Below are 12,466 nucleotides of genomic sequence, written 5' to 3' on the forward strand. Positions count from 1 at the left end.
TACGTATTGTCAAACACCCGCGACCCAACCAGGCCTGACGATATGGTTTCGAACGAGGTTGCGTCGTCAAAGCAGCCCCATCTTTTAACCATTAGCCGGTGATCCAATGACCCAAGTTAGCAGACAGTGGTTAGCGGAAATAAAGGCTGCCCCCGAAGAGTACTTAAGTACCATGAAAATGCTGATTGGATTCAAAGTATCGGAAGTTCTCGATGTGTCACGCCCTTGCGTCGCGCTCTGCAATGAAAGCACTGTGGCGGCCATTACAAACAACCACACCGCCAACCTCACTAACACCTACCTCACAGCTGGTCGTCTTCCTTGACAAGGGCACTTGTATGGCGCTTCCAGGGCCACCGCTGCTCGCTCACGTTTTGCCCGACTTTCCCGACGACTTGGTGCACGAACTCGGAGAGCTAAGGTGGGAAAAACGGAAGCATATTACACGCTCCTCGATTTTTTTGTACCAACGTGATAGCTGTTTACGGAACACAACAATCACATTACCTCGTCTTGACACACTCAACACTGCATGCAGAGACCCACCTCCCCTTTTCTTGCCGCAGTCTATAGATTACAGAGGCACCACGCTTACACATCAGCATGCAGTAATTATTACATCTGTGCGTACTTTACACGGAACAAAAAAAAGTCTGGAATGTTGCGTCGTTCCTAACGTTTGTGAACTAAGCTCAAACCCTTCTTGATATTCTTTTACTTTTAAGGCTAACATTCGGCCCATAATCAGTCGAAGCGATGTCGGCACATTTCAAACGCCAAAGGAACCTTTTTCACGCCTGCCATCGTCGGGAGTTTACATTAAAGTTAACTATGTTGAGCCCCTTCTGCGGTTTCACGAATGCTGCGGCACGTATTACAAAATATAAATTCCGTTTGCCAATACAGTTTCTCGCATCCTCTCCAAACCTTTATTCGAAGGCTATTGAAGGCGAATGGACGGCAAGAGGGTTACTATCTTCAAACAAGATTACAAAAACAAGTTCCTGAGCAGGCCCAATCGGCAACTGCAATGTCACTTAAAAAATCGGGTAACCCATACAAGGGACGGAACCGCAATGGGGTAGGTGAAACGTCTTGTGCCAGCTGAAGAGGGTGTATGGGCACTACGGTAAGTGAATAACGTAGCCAAATATAGACAAAATACATTTATTCACGCCATCAACAACTTACATGCCTAACTTATGTCACAGCTAGTTCATGTCTTGGAAACTCTCAGCTGGATAATGTTAAAAGGGCGGTTAAATGTTAAAATGTTAAATGGAGCGTGATAAGGACCCTTCAGCCTGCATTCACTATGGAATTCATTGCGTTCTGCTGTTACTGTATTTCTTTAATCACTCCGTCTAATGCATGGAGGTAGACAGGCGCTCGCAGAGTTAAGAGCGTCGGCCTGGTCTTAACTATTTCCTTCGTTCCCTTTGGCCATACCTTACCCTTCCATATTTTTCATCTGTATCACTGACATGTCTTCATTTGTATCAATCATGCCTTACATGTACGTGAAATTGTGGCCGAAAGGGACGTCATCCAACTTGCCCTTCTTTTATCGCGTCGCATCTTCCTGCCATGCGATTTGACATGTTTAAATTAGAAGAGATTTTTCACAGTGGGCAATCCACGCAGTGTGCCCCATGCTTTGCTTTGTTTCCTTCGCGCATCTCTGCAATGATCACTCAATCAGGGGACTCATCCTTCCTCTACTAGAACATTGCAGAATTTTAGGAGCAAGTAAGTTGAACGGTGCCCAAGCTAAACTTACGGCTATCGGCAGGCTTGGCCTTGCCCTCACCCGTGCACAGTCATTCTCCGGTATACAATTCAGGTGCTTTTAGACAACCGCTGTTCGCTTCGCTTTTGCCCGCACCGCGTCTACTACCCGCAACGGTATTCACCCTCGCGGAAGGGAGACGGAAGGCGGTACTCTCCACGACCTCGTGCTTTTCAGCACTTCCGCTGTTCGCTCCCTTCCTGCCCGGTCTCGCCGATCCACTACAACTGGCTTCCCTGCAAAGCGCGAAAAGGGGTTTTCTCTATCAGGCGCTGTGTACACAATCGTGCACACTAAGATACGGATGGCATGGCTCGTAGAGAAGCAGTGCTGCGTTGAAAAAAAAATGGCTGTGGCTTAGCTAAGGTTAAGCCCAGGATGCGAAGCATACTAGCCTTTATTTTAGTTGTTGAACCACTGTTTAGCCTGGTGGACTGCTGTTGCTTGGCTATATTTGGTTCGGCTAGACGAAGAAACAACTCATGCGTTACTCTGCTTCGCCTTCAAGAGTGGAACGCGACAGCGTTCCCGTCGACCCGCCAGCGACTACGCGCCCCGCATTGGACGCGGTGAGCGTCGAGCAACGCAGCGTTCGGCGCGGCAACGAAATAGGCGCCTGAGCAAGCGACGCACGCCTGAGCCTTAGAAACAGCTCGTTTCTAAGGCAACACCGCATTCACTAGAGGCGCTTTTGTACCGGTTTGAAGCGTCGTACTCGTGGCTCAGTGGTAGCGTCTCCGTCTCACACTCCGGAGACCCTGGTTCAGAGTTAAACCAAAATATGCATTATTTCCGTAATTATTTTTACAACGCCAGCTGCTCAAATATTCATCCCTGTTACGCGACGTGTGCGTTCAGGGTTGACTTGCAAAAGAAAGTACAGCTTGGAAAATGAAGCTGCATTGAAATGTTGCTAATGGTGAGGAGAACTTCTCTGTGAATCAATATGTTTCAAAGCACCTTCACTGGCATTTCGAAATCCTCGTGGGTCTATAGCCATTCGCTCTAGGGTGACATTTTTTTACTTACGCCATTGAACTAATGCCTTTGGGCCTTTAAGGTGAAATAAATGAAATGAAACTGCTGAAATCATATGTGGTACCATAATTTAAGAAAGGTTCACGGTACCTGTGGTATAGGTAGGTATGCACAGGTACTTGGGACTCGTGTGCTGCAGATCACGTGAGCAACATTTCTCCTGCATTGATCTAACTGTCGCCGTCCCACTTCTCTTCAAAAAGATATGCGATCACGGCGATCGGAGAGCACTGTTTTTCACAGACACGTACGAAGCGGTTTGAGGCTTTGGCCGACCTCCCCACCGTAATGAAGCGTCCAAACGTCAGTAATTGTTCAATGCGCGCGCCTATTTCACAGTATTTTGCAGCACATACATTCGTTTATGTTAGACATGTACTCGGGGTGATAATCTTTAAATTTTACGCAATCTTTAAAGACAGCCGGTTCGGATAACAATTCTAGTCCTCCACCTAGATTATTCAGAGTGGCGGACATTACTTGCACGAGAAATGAAAACATCTTTTCAAGTAATCACCAAAAATCACGAATTTATATTCTCGAATAATTACCTTGCGGCACGTATTGTTTTTTACGAGTTGTAGCCGGTTAGTTTGCAAGGCGTAGCCAATTAAAATTCATTTCCAGAACGACGCCAGTTTGGAGGTATCAGCCATGACAGCAGCCGTAAACATGCACTGTCATTCCACTTATTCTTAACAAAATACTTCATTTTTTGCATTGAAGCACAAAAGTAACTCGGACGCACATGTACCTCGTCCCACACTTTGGAAATAGCATCCCAAAACTGATGTCATCCTGCAAATTCAAATGAAGTGGACACGTCCTGCAAGCTCAACGGCTACAATTAGCAAATTATGATATGTGGCGTAAAGTAATCAAACCAAAATAAGACTAGTGAATGTTTGTTAATTAGTTGGACGCGTGTTTCCAATTCTCGTGCATGTCCGCTTATGCCATCTTTCATAGACGATTTTTAAAATTTCCATGAAACTTAAAAATTATCACCCTGTACATAAATGCATTCAGTTGCTGCAAGGCTGCATGTTAAATGTTCTTGCGCTTGAAGCAACACATTTAATTAAACTGCTTCAAGGTATCGAACGGGTCGTAGAATTTCTACTAAGAGCATATGCCTTGAGCTATGGCCGGCTTACGCTCTCAACTCACAAAGCACTGCCTAAAATGATGGGGGAAATAGCCGCTGAATCTCATTTAATAACACAGGTAATTCCTACAATTTCTATGTCGCTCGGTAAATAAGGTTTCACCAAAAGAAAACACCAGAGGCAACAGCTCACCGACAAAAATTTTAACTCGTCATTGAAAGAGACAGAAAGAATAACAGACTATTCGCTACTTTATTTGCGCCTTCAAAGTAGAGGTTCCCAAATTCGCGTCCCCGAATGATGCTACTTACATCTCAACCCAGCTTGTTTCGCATACAACTCCCTTCAGGTCTTTCTGGCAGGGACAGCCCTATGCAAATCTACTTGACACAAAAATTGAAGCATCCTGCCTGAAAGGAACACGCTATAATATTTTTTTTTTTGGGGGGGGGGGAATTTTGGCACACTTTGCTCTTACGCTCCAACCATAATCAACGCCTATATTGCGAAAAAAACTTCGAATGTCGAGAGAGCCACGCTTCAACAATCAATCTACGTACGTGCGTCAGGTGAAGCCAATCACTGGTAGCATATGGTGCCGCTATTTTCCAAAACGGCCGCGTCACACTTACCCCCGGTCCTTCGCCATGAGCCGTCGTCGGCGGCATTCCACTGCCCCTAGCACTGTCGCTGTTCGTTCCCGTCCTGTCGTCCTCTCTCCCCGATCCTCCTGGAAGGGTTTCTGCTCGAAACGTGCAAAGAAAGTAACCTATAATTAGTTTTACGTAAGCAAAAACTAACGAATGGTGATCTGCTATTGATGACAACGACGTTCATGAAATGTATCGATAGGAAAGACGAAAGATGCGAGCGGTTAATATTCCTGTTATTGCAAGTTCTCCGATCACTGCATACACCATTTACAACATTTGCGAGAGTCGTTTTAAAGTTACTACGCTATGGACACCGGGTTGTAAATGGCTTTCACGGTTTAGGCTTATCAACCGTAGCGTGTTCTTGAACGGTTCATTACGAACAGACTTCTAAACAAACGCGTAGCGTACGTTCTCTGTCACACACAAACACGCATACGCATATTCGATAAGCATTCAAAAGCATCAACTGCAAACACATTTGAAGGTTAAGTCAAAAATAAATTAGCACATTTTTTTCCTACGGACGTCTAAGTGGTTCCACGGTCAATGCAATGCAGGCTTCCATTGTCTGCTGTGGTTGCGGCCACTGGAGACGAGCGGCCAGACAACGTAGCAGGACGAGATACTCACGAAGGAACTGCAGGACCGTGGGACAAGATCAGAACGGCTGCTGTGAGGTCAGCTTTATAGACGTAGAACAGCAGGCAAAAGCTACGACCTGCCGTCCGACACACTGCCGCATCCGCCTCTGCTGCCTTCCTCGAGCCGCCGGCTCGTCCCACAATGGCGCCGCCTCAGCGTTCCACGATCGAGCCACGAGACTCTCGTGCACCTCTTCTTCCACGTCCTTTCCCTCTCCCGTTGCAATATCCGGCACGTGCCTTCGTCGCGTTCGTCGTCGTCTTCGTGTCTTCGTTGCAGCGGTGGCACGCGCAGGGTAGCACGCTCACATCGTCAGAATCTCACACATGGGAATTTGTACTGTGACATTTCGACGCTGCCTCCTTCGCGGCGATAGTAGTAGTAAATTTGAGCTTTACTCGGAAAATTATGAACACTCGGGGTGCAATTGCGTCGCGCCGGTTGGCGCTGTCTCGCCGTTCTGCTATCCACAACGCATGCACGGCTTCCGAGTGGAGGATTAGAAGGACTGCAGGAACGCGCGTTTGGCTCCAGCAATGACAGCGCCATGCTCAAGCCCCTTCACGGTCCGGTCAATTGGCCATGCCGGAGTCAAGAAAGCATGTCGGCCTCCACTGTTCGCACGAGCCTTGTGCGCGCACGCTTCCGCGCTTCTGCTGAAGAGCTCTCTCCATACCACACCGCGGTGAACGTCAACGTAAATTTGTGTGACCCTTTCTTTGCACCCCTCAACTACGTCACCGATTTTCGCACCGGGAAGACGAACAGCGTTGTTTACAATCCCCCGAGGAAAACGGACCCTCCGTACAGCAAGCATTAGCTAGGCTGCATTTCCCTTTAGCGTCATCATACAGAGGTTGTTTTTTCGCGTTCGCAAAATTTTTAACCAATATGTACTTTAAAATGCTGTGCCTTTAACTCGGCCTTCGTCTCAATTATTGTGTGTCTCGTTTTACTTCGTAGCTTTTCTGCATTGAACTTGAGCAGTCATGGAAGCCTGGTACTAATTTTGCTCTTTGTATGTTTACGTGTCTGCGTGCGCCGAATAATAAGGTTTTGCACGCAAGCATTCTTGAATAGTAAGTTTGTTTTACCATGCTGAAACATTGCAATTACATTGTCATTGGTAAAAAAAATAACTAGTCACCTGTTATACAAGAAGATCGTCGATTTGGCTCATATTGGCTCTGGAAAACTCTGCTAGTCTTTTTTTTTTTCTCGCCATTCTGTGCCCCATTGCACCGCATCAACTTCCCGTAAACTCGGCGGCATTTCATCTTGTACCAGTCTTCCCAAATCACATTTGCTGTCAGGCAATAAGCTCACGATTGGGGGTGGAACCTCCAAAAGATTGCACCGTCGCTGTTCCCAAAACCGTGCCCCTTGCTACGGAGAGGTTGGCTTTTCAGCATAGCCCTACCGGCCAATGGCTAAGCATGTTTTAGAGGCCCGATTTCCTCATAAGACTGAATTTATGCGCCCCCCCCCCCCCCAATGCTGCACAAAATCCAACACACTTCCTTAGACAGAAATAAACGCTAAGAACCATCTTTGCTCCCGCACAACAAGCAATATTATATCTTCTTTCTGGGCCAGTTGGTGCATACTTGATTTGAAAGTTGTAACGGTGCTAACACATGCATCTACAAAGTAACACGAGCGAGACAAGCGTCCTTGTTACTTTGTGGATGCATGTGTTAGCACCGTTACAGTTTTCAAATCAACAAGCAATATATTCGATGTGTTTGAATATCCCTACCTAATCGATAATGGATAATCTCTGAATACCTACTTTTGGAATAGAATACGAATATCAAAAATATCATCGACATTATTAGCAATTTTCGAATATTCGCACAGCCCTCAATTAAATACAAATACGTAAAGCATGTTTCTCGCCTCCAAAACACTTAGAAAGCGCTATCACATTTCAGCTAAATTTTGCGGACGATAAATTCGACCCAACTATATTGCAAACCCATGGAAATAAAAAAAAATTGAAGCCCGACGCAGTTCCCAGATTGTTCTCACAACGGCCGCCGTCAAAGAAAGGAAAACGCCTGCTATTCTTTCATTTCATTTTCTTTCATTTTCAGCATGCCCAGAAGCTAGACATATGTGTAAAGTGTCGGAAATTCTATAACACCGGCGGCGAACGGCTTTAAGAAAAGGAATAATTTTAAGTTCTTACGCATGAATTGGACAATGTGGCCCGATTTCTAAAGTCCAGGATGTAAGCGCCCACCCTTGTGTCTGTGACCTTCCGAACGAGAACCATATCACTTAACAGCTACTTTTAGAGTTATGTCGGCATGCACCGTAACTTAAGACGCCAGCAAAACGTGAGAATATCGTGTACCTGGCACGATTCATTCGTGGCTAATCACCGGAAACGAGCTAGGCGCACTAAGCTTGGTCCCTTAATTCGGTTAAAATGTACACGATGCATGCTGGTTTATTGGGTAGCGAGGTAGGCGAAATTCAAGCGTCTACACTGCCTACTTTACTGACTCTTCGCGCAAGCCCAGAATGCGTCTCGTGTATTCTTCGGCGCACTCGGTAAAGGTGGATTTACTACAGTTACCCAGTGCGCGTATATCTATATATATTGTTACGGGAAGGAAGAAGCGTTCGTCTATTTACAAGTGGCTTTTAATGGCTGAGCCAACAAGCGTAGAGCAGCGATACTGCTAAACACTTCTTCGTCGTCGCTAAGACCACCGTCAGCGTCGTCTTCTTTCCACATTGCCGACTGTGACATTACCCCCGTCGGAAAAAGCACCTGATTGGTGCGGCTCATCGGTATGAGAAAGGTAAGGTTTGAGACGGCTGACGTGGATGATGTCGGAGAGAGGTGAAGGCACCGTAGCATTCAGCGGAGACACTTCATACGTGGCAGGGGTCACCTGGCGAAGGATGCGGTAAGGGCCACAGTATCGCGAGAGGAATTTCTCGGAAAGACCAACATGCCGAGTTGGATACCATACTAGCACAAGAGCACCTGGTTCGTAGTTCTCGTCGTGATGGCGCTGGTCGTAACGGCACTTCTGGCGTGTCTGTGAAGCAGAAAGACGAATGCGGGCAATCTGGCGTGCTTGGGTCGCCGTGGCTATTACATCCCGAGTGTACTCTGGCGGCGAGTCGAGTGTGGTCGAAAGGAGAGTCTCGAAAGGCAAAGTCGGCTCACGGCGGAAGAGGAGATAGAAGGGTGAATAGCCAGATGTGTCGTGGCGCGAGGAATTGTAGGCGAACGTGACAAATGGTAGAGCAATGTCCCGGTCGCGATGATCGGAGGAAACATACATTGCTAGCATGTCCGTTAATGTGCGGTTCAGGCGTTCGGTAAGACCGTTAGTTTGAGGATGCTAAGCGGTAGTAAGTTTATGTTTAGTAGCACATGATCGAAGTAGGTCGTCTATGACTTTGGCAAGAAAGTATCTGCCACGATCGGTGAGAAGTTGACGAGGTGCACCGTGGTGCAAGATAATGTCGTGAAGCCAGAAATCGGCGACGTCTGTAGCGCAGCTGGTCGATAGGGCTTTAGTAATGGCATAGCGAGTTGTATAGTCCGTAGCGACGGCAATCCACCTATTTCCGTCCTTGGATATAGGGAATGGTCCGAGGAGATCAAGGCCAACGTGAAAAAAAGGGTCGGCCGGTATATCCAAAGGCTGCAGCAGTCCGGCAGGAGGCACAGCTGGTCTTTTTCGGCGTTGACACGACTCACACGCGGCAACATAGCGCCGGACGGAGCGGTTGAGACGCGGCCAGAAAAACCGTCGCCGAATTCGGTCATAGGTCCGCGTGACGCCAAGGTGTCCAGCGGTGGGAACGTCGTGCAGTTGCTGCAGTACAATCTTTTGCAGATGAGACGGAATGACTGTTAGGAGCTCGGGCCCGTCGGCGTGCATGTTGCGGCGATACAGGATGCCATTTTGTAGTACGAACATGTGAAGGGATGGGTCAGACGGAGCAGAGAGCAGGCGTTCGATAATGGGGCGTAACGACTCGTCGCGTCGTTGTTCAGCGCCAATGTCTTGCAAGGCTGAGAGCGAAAGAACGCAGATCGGTGCGACATCCACTAAACCGTCCGGTACATCGACGGGATGACGAGACAGGCAGTCGGCGTCCTGATGTAGACGATCCGACTTGTAGACCACAGTGTATGTGTATTCCTGCAGCCATAGGGCCCAGCGACCGAGGCGGCCGGTGGGATCCTTGAGGGAGGAAAGCCAACAAAGGGCGTGGTGGTCGGTTGTAACTGTAAATGGTCGACCATATATGTAGGGTCAGAACTTGCCCACCGCCCAAATGAGGGCGAGGCACTCGCGCTCAGTAATCGAGTAATGGCGCTCGGCGGGAGAGAGGAGGCGACTGGCGTAGGCGATAACGCGGTCGTGCCCACATTGGCGTTGAGATAAAACTGCGCTGATGCCGTAGCCACTGGCGTCAGTGCGGATTTCTGTCGGAGCGGAGGGGTCAAAATGGGCGAGAACAGGAGGTGTGGTAAGCAGCGTGATGAGCTGCGAGAAAGCAGACGCTTGTTCAGAGCCCCAACAGAAAGGAACGTCCTTCTTCAGGAGGCCAGTTAGGGGCCGGGCAAAATGGGCGAAATTTTCCACAAACCTGCGGAAGTAAGAGCAAAGGCCCATAAAGCTGCGAACATCTTTGGCACAAGTTGGCACGGGGAAATTCTGCACAGCATGAACTTTAGCAGGGTCGGGGCGAATTCCTGACGAATCGACGAGGTGCCCGAGCATGGTTATTTGGCGGTGATCGAAGTGGCACTTGGAGGAGTTGAGCTGCAAGCCAGCGGTGCGAAAAACAGAAAGAACAGATGAAAGTCTTTCAAGATGAGTCGCAAAAGTTGAAGAGAATACGATAACGTCATCCAAGTAGCACAAACAGATGGACCATTTCAAACCATGCAAGACCATCTCCATCATCTGTACAAAGGTCGCCGGGGCATTGCACAAGCCAAATGGCATTACTCGGAACTGATATAGGCCGTCTGGTGTGACGAATGCGGTCTTTTCACGGTCCATTTCATCCACGGCAATTTGCCAATATCCAGAGCGAAGGTCTATAGATGAAAAATAAGTGGCACCGTGGAGACAATCCAGAGCATCGTCAATGCAGGGAAGGGGATATACATCTTTCTTGGTGATTGTGTTTAGATGACGATAGTCAACGCAGAATCGCCAGCTGTTATCCTTCTTTTTGACGAGAACAACAGGGGACGCCCACGGGCTGGAAGAGTGTTCAATAATCCCTTTGGCAAGCATCTTGTCAACCTCGCTCTGGATAACTTGTCGCTCAGAGGGCGACACCCGGTATGGGCGTCTGCGAACAGGTGCTGCATCGCCGGTATTTATCCGATGCGTCACGACCATGGTTTGACGCAAAGGACGATCGTTCAGATCGAAAATGTCGGAGTAGGACTCGAGGAGGCAACGGAGCTGTGCGGCTTGTTGGGTTGAGAGGTCCGGTGCAATCATCTGTGTAAAGTCTCGGTCGGGGCTGATGCAGAAGGAGCAGAATGAGCAGTGGTCGAAGACGGCGCAACAGATAGAGCAGAAATGTGGCACTCGTGCGTTGGTGACAACGTGGCAAGAGACATGCCTCGAGGAACTACTTGTGGGCTCTGTCCGAAATTTAGGATGGGAAGACATGTCTGATTGCCCGCAACAGAAACGATGGTGTGTGGGAAGGAGACATTGTAAGAAAGCAGGACTGACGTCGAGGGAGTAAGGACATAGTCTCCGTCGGGTACAGGTGGGCTGGCTAAAACAGGAATGAAGGTTGCGGCAAGAGATGGCAGGCGTATAAAATCTGCGGAACGAAGCTGAGCTGGAGTTCGAGCAGGAAGTTCAATGGGAACAGGTAGGGGTAGGTCAAGTTGTACAACACCGGCGGAGCAGTCAATCAGAGCAGAATGGGCGGACAAAAAGTCGAGTCCGAGGATCACAGTGTGAGGGCAACGTTCAAGCACACTAAACAAAACGGACGTGTGGCGACCGGCGACACTGACACGAGCAGTACACATTCCAAGCACAGCCGGAGTTCCACCATCGGCGACCTGGAGCAGTCGAGTCGGAGCAGGAGTAAGTACTTTTTTCAAGCGCGTTCGAAGCTCCGCACTCATGATGGAAATTTGGGCTCCAGTGTCGATGAGTGCTGTAACGGGAAAACCATCCACGTCCACGTCCAGAAGGTTCCGATTAGTAGGCAGGGTCAGCAGAGGAATTTCAGGCCGGTGTTCTAGAGCAGCGTCACCTCCAGGAGCTGCTCCAGTTAGTTTCCCGTCGGAGAGCGGCGACGGTAAGCTGGGGATGGAGAGCGACGCAGCTGAGGCGAACGGGAGCGGCGACTATGTGGTGATGGCGATCGGCTGGTCGCGGTCGCTCGAGTGTTGTCAGGTGCGTCTTCAACCTCGGTGGGGAGTGATGGCGGGCGAGGATTCAGTGGGGAGCGGCGGTAGGCGGGAAAGTTTGGTCGAGATTGGGCTGGCCAGGAACTTCGACAGTGGCGAGAGATGTGGCCCACACGTCCACAGTAAAAGCAGATGGGTCTATCGTCATGGGTGCGCCATTCGGCCGGGTTGCGATAGTTCGGATATGGACCGTATTGGCTACGTGGAGCAGGGGCAGAGGCAGCAGACGAAGCAAAGTCAGGACGGCTGGCGGAGCAGATGGATGGAAGACCTACATTGGCAAGTTCTTGGCGAATGACCGACTGAATGAGGGACACAAGCGGCCGGGAATCGTCAAAGCACTGCGTCACTGGCGTGGCACGAGACGCTGCTTCGATTTCTCGCCGAACGATACGTACGACGTTCTCGGAGGAGGTGGGCTCACGCGGTGGACAAATGTCTTCGCACGTCGATGAAGCTGCGGTATTAGGTAGACGCGTAAACTGTCCAACTATGCGGCGACTCTTGGCGTCTTCAAAGCGGCGACATTCATTAATAATCTCGTTGACCGTTGTGATGTTCTTATAAACAAGCAGGTTAAACGCGTCGTCCGCGATGCCCTTTAAGACGTGGCTGACCTTGTCTGTTTCTGCCATATTGTTATCTACTTTGCGGCAAAGAGCGAGGACGTCCTGGATATACGCCACGTAAGATTTAGTGGACGTCTGTACACGGGTCCCAAGGTCCTTCATCGCAGCACGTTGGCGGCCGACGGGTTTGCCGAACAAATCTCTAAGCTTCTGTTTACACTGGTCTCAAC

At 49.1% G+C, this 12,466-nt stretch overlaps 1 protein-coding gene across 2 annotated transcripts in view; it reads right to left on the bottom strand.

The window, feature by feature from the left end:
• LOC135912364 (uncharacterized) overlaps positions 1–12,466 on the bottom strand; it is a 337,983-nt gene that overhangs the window by 278,235 nt on the left and 47,282 nt on the right. For both annotated transcript variants that reach the window (XM_070538422.1, XM_070538423.1), the window contains exons 11-13: positions 4,569–4,678; positions 1,914–2,025; positions 302–416 (exon numbers count right to left, since the gene is read on the bottom strand). In XM_070538422.1, coding sequence (XP_070394523.1) covers positions 303–416; positions 1,914–2,025; positions 4,569–4,678 — 336 coding nt within the window. In that variant the 3' untranslated portion in view covers position 302. The remainder of the gene's footprint in view (positions 1–301; positions 417–1,913; positions 2,026–4,568; positions 4,679–12,466) is intronic.

This window comes from Dermacentor albipictus, chromosome 5 (genome assembly GCF_038994185.2).
Source record: "Dermacentor albipictus isolate Rhodes 1998 colony chromosome 5, USDA_Dalb.pri_finalv2, whole genome shotgun sequence".
Classification (NCBI taxonomy): Eukaryota; Metazoa; Arthropoda; class Arachnida; order Ixodida; family Ixodidae; genus Dermacentor; species Dermacentor albipictus.